The 25,791-nt window shown below is 41.7% G+C and overlaps 1 protein-coding gene across 1 annotated transcript; it reads right to left on the bottom strand.

Annotated features, from left to right (window-relative positions):
* Window positions 1-21,615: 21,615 nt before the first annotated feature.
* Window positions 21,616-23,796, bottom strand: LOC127617518 (E3 SUMO-protein ligase KIAA1586-like). The gene has a single exon (XM_052089482.1). It carries the CDS (start codon window positions 23,794-23,796, stop codon window positions 21,616-21,618), a length of 2,181 nt encoding a protein of 726 aa, XP_051945442.1.
* Between the last annotated feature and the right edge of the window lie 1,995 nt (window positions 23,797-25,791).

The raw sequence follows: 25,791 nt of genomic DNA, 5'->3' as shown, positions 1-25,791 counted from the left end.
GCAATGTCAAGTGAAATGAATCGTAAGGGAACGTCTTGGTTACGTATGCAACCTCGGTTCCCTAAGATGAAGGGAATGAGACATTGCGTCACTGAGCTATCGCTATGGGGACATGGGGCTATGGTTAATACCTTAGTCTCAGAGTTTTTTGAGGTACGAGCACTTTATACTGGACAGCTTCAACCCTAAAAGGGCAGGGCTTGAATGCCATAGTCAATCATAGAATTGGCGTAGTTGTAGAAGAGTTTCAACTAAGTTGTGTAGAAGGACACTCCCATAGCTTAGTGTTACATACATAACTGATACATTATTGCACACAGGTAAATTACTTCAGCAGGAGTGCATAGTCAGAGCATAAACAGATTGTTTGTCTTCATGTAACTGTCGTTTTGTACTTCCTTTTTTTGTAAAGAGAAAAAAAAATTATAGAACAAGGAGGAATCAATGTGAGAAACTGTCATAATTTTCATATTTAAATGGCACAGAGAAAAAAAAAACCATAAAGGATTTTTTATTGTAGCAGACTGCTTGGTCAGTTGATATGTCCACAGATTATTCAGATTAGTGAGAGGTTAACTCCACTCAATGATTTGACAAAGGTTTTGTCTGGTTAAAAAGCTGACACAGTGCATTTTGAATAACATTCCGCCATTGATTAGTTCTTTCCGAGATAAACTCAACTACATCTCTCCCTCACTCTGGTTTTCCAGACTCATTACACAGCTCTATAAATTCTGTGTGCATTAAGTAACCCACAAGGTCCATAAAATATTTTTAATGAGTACATTTAATTTTTTTTTTTTTTTTTACTAAATGTTATCAGTAAGGTACTGTATTTAAAGAAATGTTCTGGGTTCAATACAAGAAAAGCTCAATCGACTGCATTTGTGGAATAATATTAATTACCACAAGAATTACCTCCATTTCTTTCAAAAAATTACAATTACAATGGAAGTGAATGTTTGTTTCTACTGTTTAAAAAGTAGAGCCACCATACGTAAACATTATGCTTGTTAACATGGTTTTAATGTGATCAAATCACTTATGTACCTCTTCTGTGTAAAGTTATAGCTTTTACAGTTTTACAAGTTTTACAACTTCATTGCCATTATAATGTAATGTCAGTAAACCCTTAAATCCTAAATGACTGTAAAAATTAAGATTTATACAACTTTACAGCTAAAATAATACACAAGTTTTAACAGGAGAATTAATTAAATGCTTTTATAAAATTATAAGCTTCACATTTCTGCCTTTAAACTTGCAAAAATTGGTCCCCATTTTCATTGTAAGCACATCAATGTAACTTAAATTTTTGCTCTTTTTTAAAGAAAAGGAGGGACAAGTCAAAAATATGTTTGTGGTAATCAACATTATGCCATGAATACTGTTGATTAAGCTGTTTTGTATTGAACTCTGAACATTCCTTAAATCACAGGACAAAATGGATGATGCATGATACTTATCAGACTAATGGCCAGATCTAAATAAGATGGTTGGAGATCAACAATCTCTCAGGCCCCCACTGAGACAGTAAGACAGTAAAAATCAGTTGCAAAAAAAACAACGTAACCTTGGTTCACTGAGATGGAACGAGACGTTGTGTAATGACGCAATTGGGACTACATCAGTGGTCTCATGTGGTCTGACGCGTGTATACAATCACGCCAATTTATTGGCTGATGGAGCTTAAGCAACGCCCATAGGAGCCATGTCTTGGGCTCTACGTAGGCAAGCGCTTGGGGCCATCTTGCCAGATTTTATGAAACAGGCACGAGCATATGCAGAAAATAGAGAGTATGGCCAGCTATGCAACATCTTTTTCCATCTCAGGGAATCAAGATTCTCGTAATCGAGATTTTCTCTTTCAAGGAAACATCGACATTGTGTAATGAAGCAATTGGGACGAGATACCATCATGCCATGCGAACAGTAGTTCCAAATTTCTAAGCCAGTTTGGCAAGCTTACAGCGACGCACAAGCGAGCTGAAGAAATATACATCTAAAAAACGTACTTCTGATCTAACAGAGAGAACTTGTGAAGCAGGAGACAAACCCAGTCTAAATTATAAAATCTAACAAAAGTATGTGGAGAGGAACCTCCTGGCACACTCTGGCTGGCCTAGAATGGACTCGAATACCCAGAGGCAAAGGCAAACCCGTGCCTCATAAGCAATTGAGAGTTCATCAAAAATCCAATGAGGCAGTCCCTGCTTTAATACCGAAACACCCCTGTTATGGCTACCACAAAGTGGTTCCATTTCTATGGTAACAGAGCCTAGTATCACCCATGAGTCACTCTGATGGGACAAAACACATGTGTCAGTGGTTGAAGTCCCTTTATGGAGTTCATCCTACACTAAAAGGGTCTCACATTCAACATGCCCAGGGGAATGAGAGCGGATGCCACAATCAAAAGCCTTTGAAACCTTCTCGCAGGATGAATGTGTCCCATTTTTAACATCTCTAGACACTGGCGGAATCACAGAATGTGTGTTGGAGACAGGCATGCCTGCATTGTCCGCGAGTCTAGCTCCACCCCTAGAAACAGCATCTGTTGCCTAAGCAACAAAATGCTCATCTAGGTTTACTCACAGCCCTAGATTTTTCAAACGACTAAGAACAACATCTCTGTGTTGGGCAGCCAAACTCTCTAACACCAACACCAATCATTGCAATAATTCAAAATGTCGATGATCTGAAGCCAAAAGTGCATCAGTGCTGCATCCATGCATCTTTTGAACATACAAGGTGCTAATGCAAGTCTGTAGAGAAGGATGCAAAATAGGTTCTCTTTGCCCCAAAATAGAACATTAGAAAACGCCTGTGCCTTGGTGTAATTTGAATGTGGAAATAAGCATCCTTCAAATCTATTGTCGCAAACCAGTCCCCTGGCTGCACTTGTGACATTATGCTGTAAAACAAAAACGCATTCTCTCTCATTCAGATTACCCAGTTCGGTAAGCCTTGTAACTGCTGCCAAGCCGTCACCAGGGCAGACAGAGGAATTAATGTATAATTTTCTATTGTAGGGCAAATATTAACTAATAGATGGCACTCTTGGCTTACCTTTGGTGGCCGCCTTGCAACCAGCAACACAGTGGAGGGAAGCCCTTGCAACTCCATCATTGTGACTGACTGAATGAGGTTTAACAACATTTGTCTTATTATATTTAGGCATAAAGACTGTTATCCTGAAGTGTGCTATCAGCAGGAACGTTTACAGAAAAAAGTATCTTTCCTGGTGTCTTGAAAGGGAAAGAGTGTATGAACATTGGGAAGAGCATATAACATTTATGAAAGTGAGATTTGTGAACACTTGAGCTTATTAAACATCAAATTCCATTATGCCTATCCCAAGACCCTTGGTTATGGGGACAAAGGCCAAATTTGATTGGGTAAGTACAACAAGGGGTCACTCTGAATGTATCATCAGCAGAGGATACCAGATAAACCATCTTCCCTGGCATTAGAACAGGAAAACATTTTTGAACATGGAGGAATTGAGAGCAACATGTTTGCCACAATGGCCCCAGTATTAATTATGGGGGAACATTGTGTGACATTAATGAGAGCGTGATTCATGAACACTTGTGCTTATTATACATCAAATTATGTTATGTTAGACCCTTGGCCATGGGGACAGAGGCCAATTTTTATCAGGCAAATATTAAGAATGGGTCACTCTGAATGTATTTACAGCAGATAATGCTATATAAACCATCTTCCCTAGCATTAGATTGTGCGAATGCTGAGGAATGGAATGAAATGGGGGAAGAAAGCAGTTTTTTTACTGCTCCCTAGCATAAGTTGTGGGGGGAAACTGAGCTAAATCCTACCTTTTAATATGCAAAGTTTGATACCAATTGGCCTCCAAAGGCAAATTTTTATACCAATTGGCCTCCATAGCTGAATTTGATACCAATTTGTCTCCATTTAAAATTATAACCCAATGGTTTTGTATGACCTAGACCAGTGGTTCCTAAACTTTTTACAGTGGTGTACCCCTCCAAACTTTCAAAATACTTTTGTGTACCCCCTCTCTAATGCATAGATAAAATTAACACAATTTATTTTTAAAATATGTATATTCAACACAATTATCTTTGTAAAACAACTCCCTTATATTACATATGCTATATTTGTACATGTTATATTATTCATATACACATTGAATAAATGGCTTACCAATTGAGATAGGTATGCTAGATGTGATATAACTGCATAACTTGAAAACTCCCCCTCATTGTGTCATGGTACGCATCGTGTCATGGTAGCATTCGGTTCTGTGCCTGGAATTGCACATCATTGGAGGTGCGGTGTTGGCAGCCAACTTTGAGCATTGTGGTTAAGTATCTGTGCAATTGCGTGGTCAGCTCAAGGTGCTTTTTTATATCACATTTGACAATTTAGCAAGGTTGAGCTCATTTGCTAAAAAACATCATGCAACAATGGGAAAACAGGTCTCTAGCGTGTGAGCAAATGTGAGTGAAAATTACTGCATGTGAATGTGGAAAATTATTTGGCTGATGTCTGACACCTGTCATCAAAGCTTGTGAACTTATACCATCAGACTCAAAACTCCCCATGCATCTAACCTTAAATGCAAATTAAATATTTAACTGCAAAAAAAACAAACAGACAAACTAAAATCTTGGACGATTGACATGTGAGAGTCAATTACTATCACTAAGCAACGTCACCTAGCAGTGTGATGGGCTGGTGAAAAAAGATACTTGTGTGATGCACAACGCATGCATTTTATTAACCGCAAAAGATAGGGTTATTTCATTGCATATTAATCTGATCATTATGACTTAACCATTTGGTGTTTCTACACTAGGGGGCACACACAATTATTTTTGCCAGTGAGAAATACATGAACTGGGTTTGAATGTTATTTTAGATGGTGATGAAATTAAAAGAGTGTTATATCTCAGAATTGTTTTCACGTACCCCCATTGTCACCTCATGTACCCCGGTTTGGGAAATACTGACCTAGACGATCATCCATAGACTTTTAATCTCGAGTGTTTGATGCATATCAAATGGCGGACTCACACGAGGAGAATCAAGAGCGTGTCCGACGGAGAACTCAAAACACAACTCCTTAATTACAGAAAGACTGCAAAATCAGTGATTACAGAACTAATACCTTAAAAGGAGCATGGAGTGCAAAGTATGTGCCACCACTGAACAGGGACAAAGATAGCATTTGCTTCTCTTCACCCTTCAAAGAAAAGATAGCCGCTTAACCATTTGAGTTTTATAGCCTTGTCATCTCCTGGGACCCAGGGGGAATAGTAATGCTGAAAAAGCCTCCTGCGCATCAGTTCACAATATTGTATTGGAGAAAATTTTTTGAGCCTCTTAAATCCCTGGGCCTGAGCTCCGATCACGTGGGATCTCGCCTGCCACGCAACAGAACTCCAAAAATAGGCGAGAAAGAAAGAGAGGCCAGGGCCGCACCCCGTGCCTCATAATGTTTCTTTGAACTCTATGGGGCGACAAAATAGAAGAAATTATTTTATTATTTAAGTGTCTAACTTCTCCATCGTTCCAATGATGAAACACCTTCAAATCAGCCTTTTCTGATGGAAAACAGCCTGCGTGATGCATAAAGGCACCAAACTAGGCCACGAGGCAGATTAAAGAGCATGTCTCGATGGCGAGAACAGTGCATCCATACGGAAGGAGAGAGAAACACAAGAAAAAGTGTGGTGCCCATCCTCAATCCTTCTTCTTATAACAAGAACCGGATCCTCAAGGCTCATATGTCTCAATGCCAGCATGCTAACATCACGCTAGAGCCAGAATTAACTGTTTCTTACCCAAAGCAATCGTATCACTTTAGAGGACATTAGTTTAATCACTGGAGTCGAATTGCTTACTTATACTTTTCTGAGATAATCTTCTAGAAATATTTGTTTGTGTTCTGCTGAAGAAAGTCTGGGATGGTACAAGGGTGAATAAATTAAGAGATAATTTTCATTTTTGGGTGAACTAACCCTTTAACCTTTAGAAAAGAGAGGGCTGCTTCTTGTAGGAAACCCACAGAAGAGTTTTATGCAGTATTTCAAATCAAATCAAAATCAAATCACTTTATTGTCACACTACTGTGTACACAAGTGCAACAGTAGGTGAAAGTCTTGTGTGCAGTTCCGAATAACATAGCAGTACCATTTACAATAAACAACATATTTAAACAACATATTTACACAACACAATTTACATAACAAATGTACGCATACTTACACAACACAATATACAATGTACAGTAAACAATACACACAATATAGAATACACATACAATAAAAATAAAAAATAAGGGTAAGGGTATATATAATAAATATATACAGGTGCTGGTCATATAATTAGAATATCATCAAAAAGTTGATTTATTTCAGTAATTCCATTCAAAAAGTGAAACTTGGATATTATATTCATTCATTACACACAGGCTGATATATTTCAAATGTTTATTTCATTTAATTGTGATGATTAAAACTGACAACTAATGAAAATCCCAAATTCAGTATCTTCGAATATGAGCATATTACTTAAGACCAATACAAAAAAAGGATTTTTAGAAATGTTGGCCAACTGAAAAGTATAAACATGAAAAGTATGAGCATGTACAGCACTCAATACTTAGTTGGGGCTCCTTTTGCCTGAATTACTGCAGCAATGCGGCGTGGCATGGAGTCGATCAGTCTGTGGCACTGCTCGGGTGTTATGAGAGCCCAGGTTGCTCTGATAGTGGCCTTTAGCTCTTCTGCATTGTTGCGTCTGGCGTATCGCATCTTCCTCTTCACAATACCCCATAGATTTTCTATAGGGTTAAGGTCAGGTGAGTTTGCTGGCCAATTAAGAACAGGGATACCATGGTTCTTAAACCAGGTACTGGTAGCTTTGGCACTGTGTGCAGGTGCCAAGTCTTGTTGGAAAATGAAATCTGCATTTCCATAAAGTTGGTCAGCAGCAGCAGTGGTCTAAAACTTCCTGGTAGATGGCTGCGTTGACCTTGGACCTCAGAAAACACAGTGGACCAACACCAGCAGATGACATGGCACCCCAAACCATCACTGACTGTGGAAACGTTACACTGGACTTCAAGCAACGTGGATACTGTGCCTCTCCTCTCTTCCTCCAGACTCTGGGACCTTGATTTCCAAAGGAAATGCAAAATTTATTTTCATCAGAGAACATAACTTTGGACCACTCAGCAGCAGTCCAGTCCTTTTTGTCTTTAGCCCAGGCGAGGCGCTTCTGACGCTGTGACTTGTTCAAGAGTGGCTTGACACAAGGAATGCGACAGCTGAAACCCATGTCTTGCATACGTCTGTGCGTGGTGGTTCTTGAAGCACTGACTCCAGCTGCAGTCCACTCTTTGTGAATCTCCCCCACATTTTTGAATGGGTTTTGTTTCACAATCCTCTCCAGGGTGCGGTTATCCCTATTGCTTGTACACTTTTTTCTACCACATCTTTTCCTTCCATTCGCCTCTCTATTAATGTGCTTGGACACAGAGCTCTGTGAACAGCCAGCCTCTTTAGCAATGACCTTTTGTGTCTTGCCCTCCTTGTGCAAGGTGTCAGTGGTCATCTTCTGGACAGCTGTCAAGTCAGCAGTCTTCCCCATGATTGTGTAGCCTACAGAACTAGACTGAGAGACCATTTAAAGGCCTTTGCAGGTGTTTTGATTTAATTAGCTGATTAGAGTGTGGCAACCGGTGTCTTCAATATTGAACCTTTTCACAATATTCTAATTTTCTGAGATACTGATTTTGGGGTTTTTCATTAGTTGTCAGTTATAATCATCAAAATTAAAAGGAATGAACACTTGAAATATATAAGTCTGTGTGGAATGAATGTATACATTATCCAAGTTTAAATTTTTGAATGGAATTAATGAAATAAATGAACTTTTTGATGATATTCTAATTTTATGACCAGCACCTGTAATTGGGGAGAATATATTTGACAGTCCAGTGTGTGATACAAGATGATAATTAATAAAGTGCAGTGCCGATTGTTGATCATGAGAGATCAAATGTTCAAAAGTCTGATTGCTTGGGGGAAGAAGCTATCATGTAGTCAGCTGGTGCGGGCCCTGATGCTGCGATACTTACTGCCTGCCTGATAGTAGCAGTGAGAGCAGCCCATGACTCGGGTGGCTGGAGTCTCTGATGATCCTCCGAGCTTTTTTCACACACCGCCTGTTATAGATGTCCTGGAGGGAGGGAAGCTCACCTCCGATGATGTTTCTGGCAGTTCGCACCACCCTTTGCAGGTCTTTGCTGTTGTGGGCGGTGATATTGCCGTACCAGGCGGTGATGCAGCCAGTAAGGATGCTCTCTACAGTGCTGGTGTAGAACCGTGTGAGGATGTGGTGGTTCATTCCAAACTTCCTCAGCCATCTCAGGAAGAAGAGGCGCTGGTGAGCCTTCTTCACAACGGCCTCAGTGTGGACGGACCATGTGAGTTCCTCAGTAATGTGGACACCGAGGAACTTGAAACTGCTGACTCCCTCCACCGGTGCTCCATTAATGGTGATGGGGCTGTGTTCTTTGTCTTTCTTCCTGAAGTCCACAACAAGCTCATTGGTCTTACTGATGTTGAGGGAGAGGTTGTGCTCCTGACACCAGTGTGTCAGAGTGTGCACCTCCTCTCTGTAGGCTGTTTCATCATTGTCAGTGATCAGACGTACCACCGTCGTATCGTCAGCAAACTTAATGATGGCATTGGAGCTATGTGTTGCCACACAGTCATGCGTGTATAGGGAATACAGTAGGGGCTGAGAACACAGCCCTGCGGGGCTCCAGTGTTGAGGGTCAGTGATGAGGAGATGTTGCTGCCCATTCTAACCGCCTGACGTCTGCCTGACAGGAAATCCAGGATCCAGCTGCACAGCGAGCCGTTTAAGCCCAGAGCCCGGAGTTTCACATCAAGCTTGGAGGGCACTATGGTGTTGAATGCTGAGCTGTAGTCTACAAACAGCATTCTCACATATGTGTTCCTTTATTCCAGATGGGAGAGAGCAGTGTGTAGTGTAGATGCAATGGCATCATCAGTGGAGCGGTTGTTGCGGTAGGCAAACTGCAATGGGTCCAAAGAGGGGGGCAGAACAGAGCAGATGTAATCTCTGATTAACCTTTCAAAGCATTTGCTGATGATGGGGGTCAGAGCAACAGGACGCCAGTCATTTAAGCAAGTGATTGTGGCTTGCTTCGGTACAGGCACAATGGTTGATGTTTTGAAGCATGTGGGGACTACAGACAGGGAGAGGGACAGATTGAAAATGTCCGTAAAAACACCTGCCAGTTGATTCGCGCACGCTCTGATGACGCGGCCCGGAATGCCGTCTGGACCCGCGGCTTTACGGATGTTCAACCATCGGAAGGATCGGGTTACATCCACAACAGAGACGGAGAGTGAATCAACCTCTGTAGCATCAGCAGCAAGTGCTCTCTCCGCGAGGGCGGTGTTACTGTACTCAAAACGAGCATAAAATGTATTAAGTTCGTCCGGGAGAGATGCAGCGGTGTTCACAGCGGAGTCTTTATTCCGTTTGTAGTCCGTGATGGTATTAATTCCCTGCCACATGCTTCTAGAGTCAGTGGTGTTGAACTGACCTTCAAGTTTGTGCCTGTACTGGCGTTTGGCTTCACTGATGGTGTTACGGAGGGCATAACTGGCTTGTTTACGCTCCTCCGTGTTAGAAGAATTAAAAGCGGAGGACAGCGCATTGAGTGCCGCGCGAACCTCGCTGTTAACCCATGGTTTGTGGTTGGGGTATATCCGTATTGTTTTGGTCGGAACAACGTCCTCTACGCACTTCCTGATGAAACACGTTACGCTGTCAGCGTAAACCTCGATGTCGTCATCAGAGGCGGACCGGAACATCTCCCAGTCCACGTGATCAAAACAGTCTTGTAGCGCAGAGTCTGATTGGTCCGACCAGCACTGGATCGTTCTGAGGGTGGGTGCTTCCCGTTTCAGCTTCTGCTTGTAGGCGGGCAAAAGCAGAACGGAAGAGTGGTCCGATTTGCCAAATGGGGGGCGGGGGAGGGATTTGTAGCCTTCCCGGAAAGGAGAGTAACAATGATCTAAAACCCAGTCTCCTCGTGTGTTGAACTTTATGTGTCGGTGGTATTTTGGAGCGATTGTTTTGAAGTTGGCTTTGTTAAAGTCCCCGGTAACAATGAACGCAGCCTCAGGGTGCGCGGTTTCCTGCTCACTTATACTCCCATACAGTTCCCTGAGTGCCGGTCTGTGTCGGCTTGCCCCCACAAGCCGACACAGTACACATGTACACAGCAGTGATGATGACCGCTGTGAATTCCCTCGGCAGCCAGAATGGTCGACACAGAAGCATGAGATATTCCAGATCAGGAGAGCAGAAAGACTTGATGAAATGTACGTTCCTCTGATCACACCATGATTTGTTGATCATAAAACATACACCACCACCTCTGCTTTTACCGGAGAGGTCTTTCGCTCTGTCCGCTCTGTGCACGGAAAAGCCCGTGATTTCGATGGCCGAGTCTGGAATCTCCGCAGCCAGCCAGGTTTCTGTAAGGCAGATAACACAGCAATCTCGTCTCTCGTTGGAAAGAGATCCAGCTCTCAGCTCGCAGAGCTTGTTGTCCAGAGACTGAACATTTGCCAGTAGTATACTGGGTAGCCGGGGTCGATTTGCACGACGTCTTACTCTGATGAGAACGCCGGCTCGTTTTCCTCTTTTCCTTCTGCGTTTCCGCGGCCGGGCAGCCCAGACAAAGGGCTCCGCCGGCGTGTTTGTAAACAGCGGGTTGTCATTAAGGAATTTGAAGTCCGGTTTTCGATGTGAAATTGTAGAACCAATGTCCAAAAGCGTTTGGCTGTCGTAAACAATAAGGCAGACAACATCCAAGACAAAAAAACAAAGAACTGTAAACAAAACAAACAATAAAGTAGGTCTTGGCACTAAGCCCCAACAATGAAGTCTGGTTTTCGGTGTTTAATTGCCGAACCAATGTCCAAAAGCGTTTGTCTGTCGTACACAATAAGGCAGACAACATCAAAGACAAAAAAACACAAAACTGTAAACAAAACAAACAATAAACTGCAGTGTCTTGACGGAGCCCGTGACGCAGCAGCCATACTCGCCGCCGTCTTTGAGCTTGATTTCTTAATATGGTAAGGCATTCTAGCTGCATCCATTTTGGTTGAAATGTCTTTTTTCTTTTGATGTATTTTGCACGATGTTTTAGACATTCTAAAAGTTATTTTAAGTATACAGCAACAATTTCTTAATCAGCACGACTTTTAGCTGCACACTGCATTCCCCAACATTCTCCAGCCTATACAACCTAAAATAAAGCTTTTCAATATGGGGCTTAGTGCCAAGACCTACTTCACAAATGTATTGAATCCAGGCCCTTTGTCCGTTGCCAAAAAATGATGTGGTTTTCTGTAGTTAAGGTGACTCTCCTGTGATCTAAGAAGCATAGAAACTGGATCTTGGCCTATAATAAGCGGGTCTGGAGAACCATGGCCCACCCCATTCAAGGAATAGAGACATGGATGAGTCCCAAGTACACTGGGTCACACAAAGCCTTGACTGATTGGATCAGATGCTAGGTATGATCAGATGCTTTGATCCAAATGAAACCAAAAGGAAGGGGGGCTATTTTATACATCTTGGGAAAACGTTGGGGGCCAGACCTCCATTCTAAAGAGCCAATTAGTCCTGTGGTATCGAAAGGTCACTGCAGCCTGGACATAGCCAATGACGAGTCTAAACATGACAAATAATGCTCACAGAATTGGCAAAAGTACTTCAAATCCTGTTAATGTGCTCTGGGATATTAAACATATAGAAAAACAGAGGTTTTTGTTTTATGGAAGACAGTGGGTACAGTCCCATCTTTCTCTTCATTACACCCATGTGGTGACAATTGTAGTGCCCCCTCCCCCTCCCATGTTTAGGAGTGAAGAACATCAACATGCACAGCATGTAACGATGTCATAGAGCTATTTCATGGTGAACGTTTGGTTTGAATTAGAGGCCAGCAGGAGGGCGGACTCTCACACAATCTCGCAGCGTCCCTTTGTTCCTCCCTGATCTGTTGTGCAGAGGAGACCTCTTTCTTTTTTTCATTCTCTCCTGGTTTATAACACATTCTCTCCACCCAGCTCCCTCCCCACCATTATGCATGTATCCACAATGCCCAATGTTCACACTCTAGATGGATGATCCTGCAAACACTGCCATTTCCTACACATTCTCATTCACACATACATGATTTAGAATTAATTTCACACTTTTTAAAAGCACAACCACAGTGTTTAACACTGCGTAAACACACGACTGGGGCTCATGCTCATGAAAGTAAGTCAAACAGGTTTAGAAAAAAAAAACAGAATTATAATTTTATGGTTAACCTATCCCTTTAAGACATACTCTATATTAAATCTGTTTCCAAATTCATTACATCACTCAAAAGCTGATAAAAAGCAGTTTAAAACTATTCATACATTGCCAGATGCTCTTTTTTTTTAAGACAGTATGAACAAAAATTTTTTGTGTGCAGAATATGGATTGAGAGTAGACATTGCTAAATGAATAAATTAAAAGTTTGAGAGGCTATGAGAGAAGAGGAGCGGACGGTCTGACCTTTTTAAGATCCCAGTCAAGTGGGTAAATAAGATCCCGAGGTGACTGTCATTTACAGGTTGGTTATTGACATGAAGCTGGCCAGTCCTGAAAGAGTAGGGCAATGTGACAGAAAGACAGAAAGAGTACACATGTGCCAAAACACACAGACAGACAGACAGATTGTCACACAGACAAACTTATGCAAACAAACCACAGACCTACAAAATTTGTACCAACACATGCATACTATGCATTTCCATCTTTAACATGCACCTTATATGTTCACCTATTTTTCATGCAATATTATTATTTTTAAACTGATAATTCTGGTCCAGTGTACTGATTGGTCAAAAAAGCATTTCAGCTATGATATAACCTGAATCGCATAGCCGAGTCGGATGGTAGTGGCCAGCCACCGCGACAGGTTGGAAAGCTAGTCACGTGTCCAAGCACTGGGTGAGTGGCACTAAGAGGATGATTATGTGTGACGTACCTGGAGGTGAGGCCTCGCGGTGAAGGGGAGCAAGCGACGACACGTTGTGGACCATTGCTTCATTCCGAGGTGGTTGTGCTGAGGAGAAGCTCGAAGCACTTACCTTTCTTCGCGTACCCGGCCTGGGGCGGGTAGGTGACTGAGGTACAAGTTCTGTAGAGACGACATCTAGACTCGTCACCACCTGCCGGCCTAAGGTGCGAGTGTGGTGCAGTTGGGCATGTGAAGGGGGGGCATGGCTGTGAGTGGCGCCCCGAACCCATGAACCAATTGTCTATCTGTAAGGGCTGAGGTGAGTATGGAGGGTTCCAATCCAGCCCCACACTTGTGACGGCCCGGGCAAGCATAGCGGACAGCTCAGTGTTGGCCTCAGACCAGGCCGTAAAATAAAAACCTTCATAAAAAGGTTTTTCCTTAGGATAAACAGCAATATTTTATTCTTATATCCTATGAAATTCAGGGTTTGTACTTATTTGGACTAAAAAGTACAAACACAGAATATTTTAACAGCATTAGAAATGTTGACGTACTGATTCTAACCGAAACATGGTGTAAAATGGATGTCTCCACCCAACGCCCCTCAGGTTACGATGAACAAATTGTACCTGCATGGAAACTCAGCTCAATACTTTGTGGCGGAAACTCTGGATGTTTAATCATATAGATAAAAAAATATCTGATAACACCACTGCATCCAGGCAAAACCACATATGGTTAAAATTAGACAGAAGCTTTGGAATCCTGGATAAAAATCTGTATATTTGCGGAATTTACATACCACCATATGATTCTCCATATTACAGTGATGACATTTTGTATTATTTTGAAAGAGAAATTTGTAAAAATCTAACTCAGGGAAAATTTTTACTATTTTACTATCACGAGATAAGCATCTGTTCTCTCAAATACCTCAAGATCTCTTCAGTGCTCTTACTACAAGAAGTAATCAAGATACAGAACTCAACAGAACTGGAAAGAATGTACTGCAACTGTCAAGTCAAGTCAAGTCTATTTTATTTGTATCGCACCTTTCACAACACACATCGTTGAATTCACATTTCAAAGCAGCTTTACAGAAGATCAGGCATTAACAGATGATAAAACTGTAATGTCTATAATGTCGATGGATCATCATTGTGTAATTAGATAAAATACAATTGTTAATCGTGTTTAAAAATAAGTAATTCAATAATAATTGTATTAATAACCCCAGTGAGCAAGCTCAAGGCGACTGTGGCAAGGAACACAAAACTCCAGAAGATGTGTATTAATGGAGAAAAATAACCTTGGGAGAAACCAGACTCAACGTGGAGGACAGTTCCCCTCTGGCTAACATCATGAATATAATGACAATATGACTTATGTATAGTTAAATTCATTAAGTATGTGTTAAGGGTCAGTGTTTAAACATCAATTTTGTTTGAACTGTAAGATTAATGACCAATGTCTTTGAAGTCCATCCTGGATTAACTGCAGAAATTCACATAGATGCAATTGTCCTTGTTAATTGGCTGATGAAGGCTTTTGTTGGCAACTGTTAGTCTATGCATTCCATTTCAAGATCGTAGTCCATCAATAGACCGAGGTGACTCTAACAAACCCTATGTCTTTATATTCTCAATAGCAGAATCAAAGGAGATTCTTGTGGATGCTTTACTTACAGTATATAAGCCCCTCCTACTTTAATGCATTTACCATCAAAGCTCAATCACCCTTTTCTTACCACAATCAGATTTTTTTTTTTATTACAAATTAAAACAAATCAAAAGCCCAAAATAAAAAAGCCATCTGATCTGTTTAAACTTAAAGCATACTGTGACAGGGCGGAGGGCAGGGCCGGGTCGTGATTATACACACCCAGTCCCTTATCAGGCTAATTAAACCTCCGAGAGGGATAAAGGCAGATTGCGGACGGTGGTGCGACGAGAGAGAGATCGTTTACGGACATGTCCGTTTTGTGTGTGTGTGTGTGTGTTTGTCTTTTGTTTAAGTTAATCATTAAAATATTGTTTATATCGCCAAGCCGGTTCTCGCCTCCTCCTTTCCATTGAACTGCTTTACACTGGTGCCGAAATCCAGGAAGGAGGAGGGATACGCCGTAGAAGAGTTCTCGCCACTACCATCCACCCCAACAGACCAGCGGTGGCCATCTGCAGGGGGACAGAGGAGCCTGGCCGCCTGGAAGTGGAGGAACGGCCACCGACCGCGAGGGGAGAAGGGGCTCCTAACCGACTACCTGGAGCGGTCAGGGCTGCTACCAGGGGCAGAGGAACCCCTACCGGCCGCTGAAACACCATGGGGTCTAAGACCGCTGACCGCCTTGAGCGGGAGAACCGCTGCCAGGGGCGGGGGAGACCCCTTCTGTTCCCCAAGACCGCGGCGGGGCGTTCTGTCTACCAGGGGCTGGAGGATGGCCTCCAATCCCCCCGGAGAGGCGCGGCTGTCGTCCGTTAGAGGGTGGAGGAGTGGCCAAGGGACAAGCTATGGTGTATCGGAGAACTGGCGAGTAAGTGTTTTTTTCATCTCTCTCTCCTCTCTCTCTCACTGCCGATCCACGTTGGCCTTTTCCCTCTCATTTGAATTTTACAGTGTTTCCCTCCCCTTGTCCCTTCCCTCATCCAGGTAGATGGGGTTGACCTGCCGGCAGACGGGGCTTAGGGCACACCCTCCCCCAGGAAAAGAGGGGGGGATGTACATCATGCCGGGGGCTCCCCTGCCTGAGAGAACAAGGGAGGAATGTGACAGGGCAAAGGGCGGTGCCGGGTCGTGATTATACACACCCGGTCCCTTATCAGGCTTATTAAGATTCTGAGAGTGATAAAGGCCGATTTTGGACAGTGGTGCGACGAGAGAGAGAGAGTTTACGGACATGTCCGTCGTGTGTGTGTGTGGGTGTTTGTCTTTTGTTTAATTAATCATTAAAATATTGTTTATATCGCCAAGCCGGTTCTCGCCTCCTCCTTTCCATTGAACTGCTTTACACTCCCCATTGCTGGCAGCACTCATGCAGCCCCAGACTATGACACTCCCACCACCATGCTTGACTGTAGGCAAGGTTCTTAGTGGAACCTGTCCTGTTAAACCGCTGTATGGTCTTGGCCACCATGCTGCAACTCAGTGTCAGGGTCGTGGCAATCTTCTTATGGCCTAGGCCATCTTTATGTAGAGTAAAAATAATTTTTTTTCAGATCCTCAGAGTTATTTGCCTTGATAAAAAACATTTTTTATCAATTGTCACACATTAAAAATTAATTATTGTTCACATATACCAGCTAAGCTGGGGTCAGAGTGCAGGGTCAGCCATGATACAGCACCCCTGGAGCAGATAGGTTCAAGGGCCTTGCTCAAGGACCACACAGTGGTGTCTTGGTGGTGTTGGGGCTTGAACCCCTGACCTTCTGGTCAGTAACCCAGAGCCTTAACCACTGAGCCACCACTGCCCACTGAGGTGCCATGTTGAACTTCCAGTGACCAGTATGAGGGAGTGTGAGAGTGATGACACCAAATTTAACACACCTGTCCCATTCACAACTGAGACCTTGTAACACTAACGAGTCACATGACACCGGGGAGGGAAAATGGCTAATTGGGCCCAATTTGGACATTTGTGACCGATCACGGAAAGTAGGGACACAAGTCGGTTTTGGGGCATTTTGAGTTATTCACAGATTCTGAAAGTGTAGTCTCCAAGCTTTCCAACGATTTGTAACACATGGAAATCTGACAATATTTGGAGAAGTTGTGGCCATTTGAAGGTAGGCACTCAAAAAAGCTAAAAGGGGAGAAAACGGCCTCAAAAGATTGTGCAGTTCTCACCTCTCTCTGCTGCTGGGAGTGACAATAGGGCTCATTTACATCTCATTTAGATAAGCCATACCCCTGTAAAGCTCCCCCTGTAAACATGGACTAAACATGAGATAACGTGTACGTGTTCTTAGAATGAACAAAAAGCGACAAACTTTGATGTTTATGGAAACTCACCCCATAAGAAACAGAAAAGTATTCTTGCAGATCTCGTTGCCTCCAATGAAATAAGTCGTTCGGGCACACTTTCTCTTTGTCGGGGTCTTCTTTGTGGATGTAACCATCTCCGAAGTTTGCACTGTGCGTCTGTTTGCCTCTAAATGTCCAATAATTCGCATGACGCCAGTCCGATACATTCTTCCTCGTCTTCATCTTCGCTCAGTTGTAGATTAGGGATATTATTCAGTCTTATCATGCCACTTTCATCGTCGCTCAGATCGTCTTCAGAATCAGTGAACGCTTGTTCATAAGCATCCGGCTTGTCGAAGAAGTACTTCAAAACATTTTCGTTGTAACGGCCACGGTTCAGCTCGTCTGCGACATTCTTTGCGGCGTCCATCTTCATTGAATTTTGATATCAGATAGAGCCGGCTAGACGCTGCATAATAAGTAGCCACGCTGTTAGGGGCGGGGGCAAAAGCCGCGGCTATTCAGTACGGAAATACACACAGACAATGACACGCCCCTACTGCATGCTAGAATCTCCGAAAAACAAGCCGATTTCAACCTCAAAATGTACGCTTTTAAATATACCAATACTGTTATCTCAAACATGGAGAGGCTTCTTCATGATCTCAACTAACAGATTCTGCAAAAAAGCGGAAATCACCAATTTTGGAAAAAAAACACTTGTTTCTCATTTTGCTCACAAGTTGTGCTGCCGACTTGTGTCACATTTTCACTTAGGGGTGTACTCACTTTTGTTGCCAGTGGTTTAGACATTAATGGCTGTGTGTTGAGTTATTTTGAGGGGACAGCAATTTACACTGTTATACAAGCTGTACACTCACAACTTTACATTGTAGCAAAGTGTCATTTCTTCAGTGTTGTCACATGAAAAGATATAATCAAATATTTACAAAAATGTGAGGGGTATACTCACTTTTGTGAGATACTATATATATATATATATATATATATATATATATATATATATATATATATATATATATATATATAATCTTAATTGATTCATTTTAAAGATTTTTTTGTTTGTTTGTTTATTTGTTTTGTATTTTTTTGTATAAAAATGTTGAGTTTGGTCACAACTTGATGTCTATGTAAAATCTGGTCCTAAATCATAACCACCGCTTTAGAATTTAGGTAGGATATTCATGAAGAAATCTTTTCAGATTATTTGACATACTGTAGAAAGGTAGATAATAAATTATGAAAATGCAGTACAAAGAAAGTAAAACACTGAACATTTGTAATGAAACAACATATTTGTATTTTTTCAGATGACACATTTATGTTTGTCAGTTATTTGTTTTGCCTCTGTATATTCTTATAACACAGCGATATAATTATTCATGTGATTTTGCAACTCTAAGCATCACTCAAAATTAAACCTCATACAAACAGTTTGGGTTTGACACATCTCCCTGTATTGGTGCACCACATGTTTTCATAAATTTAGTGACAAGAGCATGTACCTAGCTGCAATTTTATTAGCTCCTTTTGTGTACATATTAAAACTCACTTCACCATGAATTGATCCTATAAGAGTGATTAAAAAGGATAAACCAGTATGTGAAAAAGTGCAGTCAGTGATTGAGCTGGTTAAAAGTAATTCAGAGTACCTATTGAGAGCCATAAGTACAGTAAAATAAGTAGACGAGGTCTTCGTCCGTGAAGAAGACATTAAGTAATATGCCTGACAATACTGACCAGCTCATTAAGTTGAGCCTTTATGGACCATTAAGCAATGGGTCAATGAACACACAAGTTCAAGCTGTTCACAGCCAGATAGCAATGCACTCTCTGGACTGGGGCAGGAAGAGTAGATTGTTTGGGTTGAAAGAGTCTAACCTGAACAAGATCTGATGAAGCGACTCCGTTTCGAATGTCATTACACTCCTGTCCCTTCATTTCTCTCCCTTTCAATTATTGCTGTGATTTGTAATTTGTGATTAAAGCCATGCACTTGGGAGTGAGGTAGCGCCAGCCTACACTGGGAGATAACACACTCCATGCAAATTTACAAAGTGATCACTGACTCTTCTCTCATAGGGTAATGAATAGAAATGCAGTTTGTGTTTGTGTATTTCTAGGGTGGCAGGGTTGCAGGGTAAGCAATGCAGCTCCATTCTCCACCTAGCTGTCAAAAAATATAATTTGCACCTTCAGTGATTTACCTGGTTCATATGCAGCATGCAAATGTATTCCCTTAATAATCAGAGCAGGAGGCTGCCCAAGAGGATTAATGGCATCATTCCTTATGCACTAGCAGCCTCCCAGACTGCAAGAATATTACCCACCTCTGACATCGAAAAATTGTGTTAGTTCTACAGAGAAAACGCCAGGATATTTGTCCTGTGCGACAATATAATGGGCTGGTGCATCATCAGATTGCAATGTCATTTCAGAAACCTTGAATACAAATAATGTACAGTGAGAGAATAGATGGTGCATACCTTAATACAGTTGGCTAGTTATCCTTCATGCAGGTATAAAGGGGGTTTTCTGACACAAGCCTTTTTTTTAAATTAAGCTCACCACATCCAGTGGCTCTAGGCTCTATCCTAGGACAGATCCCTCTCTTCCCTCTATTAATTAATCTTACATTCTCTCCCCTTTTTTTTGGATAATCTCTTTTCTTGCCTACTTCACTATTTTAAAGCAAACAACATGAAATATGTATGGAGCAGACATATTAATTATCCCACTATGTGGGGAAAACAATGCATTGGTGGCATGGAGGGTTTGGGTGCAGATCTGTCACAAGGCGTGGGGAGGGGAGAGCCGCCGAGAAGTGAAAATCTAATTAACAAGATAAGTGACCAACAGGAACCCTCTGTCAGGAGTCACACCCACCCCGGAGCTGAGCCAACATGTATGCTGTTAGAGCTGGAGCAATGCTACCCCAGTGCTGCCCGGGCAGCCATCTTGATCAAGTTGTCCTGTTGGTGCAGTGATCTAGTGTGGAGCATCACTGTCCTTCCCATGCATACTACATTTAAAAAGGCCTTTAATTAGGAATGGAGTAGATTGCTTGGCAGTAATGTTGTCAGCTACAATTTTACATTTTCTCCATGAAAAAAAAACTAAAAGAAACTACATTAGCATCACCTAATACTGCACATTCGGCTGTATTTCGCCAATACTCCTTTTCACTGTCTGAAAAAAATTATGTACCTAAAATGAGTTATAAACATTCTTTGTAAACAATGTATGAACAAATTAAGGCCTGTCAACACATGCAGCGACTTCTAGCAAAAAAGCAACCCCATCTCATTCATTTTCAATAAGAGCTGGTGACTTGGTGAAATCAACAACCTCTTGCAACTAGATGTGGGCATGTCCAGTGACTTTTGACTTAACAAATGAGGAGCGACTTTTGGCAGCAACAACCTATAGGTAAGATAGTTGAGCTCACATCATCCATCAGTGAGATAATGGCATAGAGTGCAAGCAAGATAAGACATTCTGTGAGTGATTTTACTATTCTATATGATTTTTCTGTAACAACATAAATGGATATAATTATGAATAAAAAATAAACTGTAGGTAGTCTGAGTGAGTTTGATTTCTACATTGATAGATCATTCAACTTGATGATATGATGCAATGAGCACTGCTGCAGTTCATATTAAAACACTCTCCCCTGCTGAATGTATATTTTTAAGCGACTACAAAACAAATTCCTTGTTATATTAGAATAATATATTAGTTTTATTGACAATATATCTCATCTGTGATCACATTTTCAAAAGATATGGCCAGATGTGCAGTCTGCCAATATTGTTGTATCGACAGCAGCAGGGCCCACTAGCGACTTAATAGTACAGAGACTAGCGACTTAAAGTGATAAAGTTACTGCATGTGTGAATGGGCCTTTATTTTCTAACTAGGGGCAGTGGTTAAATTGGCTTTTGTAGGGAGGGGGAGCCCTTATTTACAGTGAATGGTCATCATTCAAAATCCTGCCGTAAAATGACTTAAAGGGGATCTTTTTCCAGTATTAATGTGTAAGGTAGGGTTGAGTAGTTATTCAAACAAAGACAAATAATTTACAATTCACTTACTTTATTATTATTTTTTACCTTGAATGTTAACAGGCAGGAAACAGATTTCACCCTCGGAAAATGTATGAAATGAACATGTTTGAAAATATTGGTTGGCAAATATGTAAACATCTTTTTATACAAAAAATGTATGTTGATTTAAAGTGCTCATATTATGCTTTTTGGCTTTTTCCCTTTCCTTTATTGTGTTATATATCTTTTTTTGTGCATGTTATAGGTTTACAAAGTCCAGCCCAAAGGGACTTACTATCTCCAACAGAAAACACTGTTCGCAAACTGCTCCAAACAGCTCTCTTATAGTCCAGCCTTTACTTCCGTGACCAACGTGAGTCACTTTGTAACACACGTTATAATGCTCATCTAGCATGGCATGCTCTCATACTCTGCAACTGACTAGCTAGCAGTGCTTACCTAGCTACTGAGCATGTGCTACTGAGCATGTGAGGACACATTGACAATCTTCAGCTGATTTCTCAGTGGTGAAACAATAGTATTCATAGCTGAAAATCCCCTTTCACATTCAGCTGTGCTCACAGCCAGTGTACCTACTGTGTGTTTTAATTTCAGAAGACCCTCTTTAATTGCCATGTTTGGGTTTTCCTTGTAGTCCCTGAAACCTTGTTTGACACTACAGTAGTTCATCGCCAGACTATTACACAGCTGCCTCAATTCTTGTTCTCCATACAGCAGTGGAACTGGAGAGGGCCAGGTGTCAGGTGACAACACGTTTATTTGATTAAAAAGCTCCAGCTCATGCTCTGGGACCATCCTGGACTGCATGCTACAACTAAGTGCATGAAAAAACTTTTCATGATTGATTTTTATTTGTCTCCCACCAGTTTTCAATGGAACCCCCTTAAAAACACCATCCTGAACAGCCTGACAGGCAATCTGGTAATGAGGGCCTGGTGTCTCCATCATTGCTAAGAAAACATCAGCCAGCCGTTTAACTTTTTTTAACCCTTCTGAGAGACGTATTTCTCGGTTTTGTAATGCCTCAGACAAGTCTTTAAGCTCTTCTAGAGCATCCAACATTAGTCCCAAATTGACAACAAAACCCTCTGAGGATAATTTAGCTGCAAGCCCATCATACATGCACCTTTCAGCCGAGGTCCTGGATGTATCTTTACCAGCACTAATAAAGTGCTGGTGCAAAGCACCATACATATTCCAGACAGCCTCAACTGTCCTGTAGGAAGAGGCAACCCATCTCACATTTAACACACGGCCTATTTTTCTCAACTGTGTGCCCACTACTGATGCAGCCTCATCCAGTTCCCTCAAATTCTTTGGGGACTGGCTATAAAGACAGTACAGCTTATCCAGGAAACTGGTGAAGTGGTTGGTTTCCACACAGCTCCTTACGGCATCCCCAACTGACAGCTCTAGCCTGTGATTAAGGCAGTGCCAGCCAACCACTGCTGGATATCTGGACTTTAGCTTTGCATACACCCCTGCCTTTCTACCCAGCATCACCGATGCCCCATCTGAGCAGAAGCCAAGAAAGCACTGCTTTAGAAACTCATCATCTAACCCATTGTCCATGAGACACTTGAGCAATGCATCAGTGATGCCATCTGCAGTAGTCTGTTCTAGCTCAATAACCTCTAAGAAAAAAGTGAGTGGGTCTGAATTTTGGATCGATGCGCGAACGTATACAACTAAACACGATTTTTTGCTTAGTGTCGTGCTGTCATCTATCAGGATGGACACTTTGGGCTTTGTATTCCTGATGCTGGTCATCAGGGCATGTTTCATTTCTTTTGAGATGAAATGAACAATCTCTGTGCATGTGACATTAGTGTGCAAAACTCTCCCCATATTAAGACCATTCATGCGCTGTAGGTCGATGAGTGAAGGGTGATCTGTGTATGGGCGATTTCTTTTGGCAATGTGATATGCCGTCCTAAACACCTTCTCAGTGGTGCACAGCTGTTCTTGTTGTGCTTTTAGGAAGCTGGCATCTAATGTACTTTCTTCTTTTTTTTCACAGATCGACTCGGCTAATTTGTGGCTATGCGATGTTACATGCTCGCATATTTTTTTTCGTAACGATCTCATCTGCTTGTCTTTAGTATCCCCATACGGTTTAACTCTGCCATATTGCCACTCTGATGAAAAAGTGTATTTGTTTGAACCAGATCTTAGCACACCTGGTGACCCTGCATCTCTGCATATTTCACATCCCAGTGCATTATTAGATAGGAATATGAACGAGTATTTGGTTTTGAAGTGTTCATATTGGGCCAGAGTCCAACAAATTGGCAAACTGAGTGCTAAAGCTGGGCTGCTGCTGCTATGACTACTGAGGGCTGACACTGGGCTGCTGCTGCTACCACTGCTGAGGGCTGACACTGGGCTGCTGCTGCTACCACTGCTGAGGGCTGACACTGGGCTGCTGCTGCTACCACTGCTGAGGGCTGACACTGGGCTGCTGCTGCTACCACTGCTGAGGGCTGACACTGGGCTGCTGCTGCTACCACTGCCATTGCTGAGAGCTGGGTAGCTGGTTGTGCCTTTCTTTAGGGCTTTTATACTAAATGTATAGTTCCATACATCAAAATTACTGATTCTGCACACTTCTGGGCTTACGTCTTCAATCTCTATCATTTTTTTTATATGGCAATTGCAGCATTAACTTACCTCCCAAAAAAATCTTCCAGGGTCCGCTTCATGTTTATTCAGCATCTGAATGAACATAATCAGCTTATGTTTAATTATTTTTATTTTTTAACTATCAAAAGTGATAGATTTATAGCATTTTTTAACATTAAAAAATATTTATAAAATCAGTTATCTAAGTTTTTTTTAAAAAAGGAAGCTTTGTGTTATGTGTAAGGCAGTTAGATGAGTTCACCAGATGTGTTTTGACATGGGTAGGTCAAAAGGTCAAGCCGCATTATAGATTTATAGCATTTTTTTAACATTAACACTAGAGCTACCACGGTCATTTTGACTGTTTTTAAATTTTGCAATGTAATAACTTTGTTGAACTAAAAACCCATATAACCATAGGACCATGACTTTTCTTAAATGTGTGTATATTTTATTCTAACATTGTTATTTTATTAAAATTTCAAAACAAAAAAGAGTTCTGAGTATTTCTACCTTGAATGGCCATAACGGTAATTTTGACCGCACGCATTTCAGCGTTTGCTATGTAAAGGAACAAAGGGCGCTGTTCACCACGGAGGTGCTGAGAATGTTACTGAGCTCGCTAACATTAACGTTAGCTCATACAGACTAACATTTCTTTCAGCTCAAACTATTTTTTACCTAGTTTTATTGTTTTCCTATCACTTACCGGAGCAATGGAGAGGCACAGAGGTTCAAGACGGCTAAGAACTTAACCAAATCTTCAGTGGTAATGGCTCAATCGCTCTAGCCGTTAGCGGGTTGCCAGGGTAACGTCGCTGTTATGCTTAGAATTGTGACAGTTTTCCCTTGATGGGCGGGGTGCTGAACCAGCGATTAATGCATTTATGACGTCTGATAATTCCATGTAGCATGGGTGTCTCTGTGTAGTCTTGCTAATTATTCAGTCTCATATGCCATGTATTTGCCAGCAGTCAGGAGATTAAAAATAATTCAAGTGGAATAACAATATTTGGTGCTGAAGGAGACGGAGCTGAGCTCCGGCAGGGTGTGTTGTGGACCTGAGGAGGCGGAGCTGCGCTCCGGTGCGCTCCGGCCCAATTTAACCTCTGACTAGGGGTACAAAAAAGGTCCCCTTGAGGGTACTATCCCAGTGATGGCCCTTGAACCTTAAAAGTACTTTTTTATTTTATTTTTGTAAACTTTTATATTCACAACACACTTTCGGACCTCAAGATATGCTACCTCCATCTGGAACTTTATCTGCTGATGTCTTTGTTGGATAGTGCTACTTTTGGAAAATCAGTGCTTTACACACAATCTTATCTTATATTTCCTAATATCGGTATTTGTTTTGCTATATGTCTGTACTGTCGATTATGTTTGCATCCACTTTTTATAATATAAGGCCTTTTCCATGAAGAAAATCTTTCTTCCTCACTTTCTCGCTCTTCTGGTTCATCTGTGAGATCCAGGGGTGGTTTGAGGTGAGAGATAGTAGTTTTCATATTTACTGTTTTTTAATTGTTTTTCTATGTAAATATGCACTAGACACGTCTTTGAATGTTGCATCATGTCTCGCACAGGAGTGTTGTGTTTTTTAGACAGCATTTCAAGTTATTAGGATCTTCAACTTTCAAAAACACATCTCAAGACACCTGCGCTATATTCCATTTGTTGCGCTGTGCATATGTAGATTTTAAACACAGGAACATTCTCGGTCAGAATGATCCCTAAGAGACAACTGCAATCTGTGCATTTCAGCCACACAACTGGGCAGATAAAAACAGTAATTGTGTAGGTGTCACGATTCCCTTGTTGTTTGCCCCGTGTTTCACTTGTCTTTGTCTAAAAACTACACTTCCCACAATTCCCGGATCTCATCACTGCCATCATTGTGTCATTGTTCACACCTGTTTGTCGTTTGTGATCCTCCTGTGTCTGTGTATATAAACCCTGTTTGTTCTCCACTCCTTGTCGTTTGTTGAATGTTGATGTTCTGACTGTTTT

This window comes from Xyrauchen texanus, chromosome 24, assembly GCF_025860055.1.
Source record: "Xyrauchen texanus isolate HMW12.3.18 chromosome 24, RBS_HiC_50CHRs, whole genome shotgun sequence".
NCBI lineage: Eukaryota > Metazoa > Chordata > Actinopteri > Cypriniformes > Catostomidae > Xyrauchen > Xyrauchen texanus.
The sequence above is the reverse complement of the archived record's forward strand: the minus strand, read 5'-3'. Positions and strand labels throughout refer to the sequence as shown.

Excerpts from the sequence above, each read along its gene's own strand:
- LOC127617518 (XM_052089482.1), bottom strand. The coding sequence starts at position 23,796 with ATGATAGAGATTGAAGACGTAAGCCCAGAAGTGTGCAGAATCAGTAAT.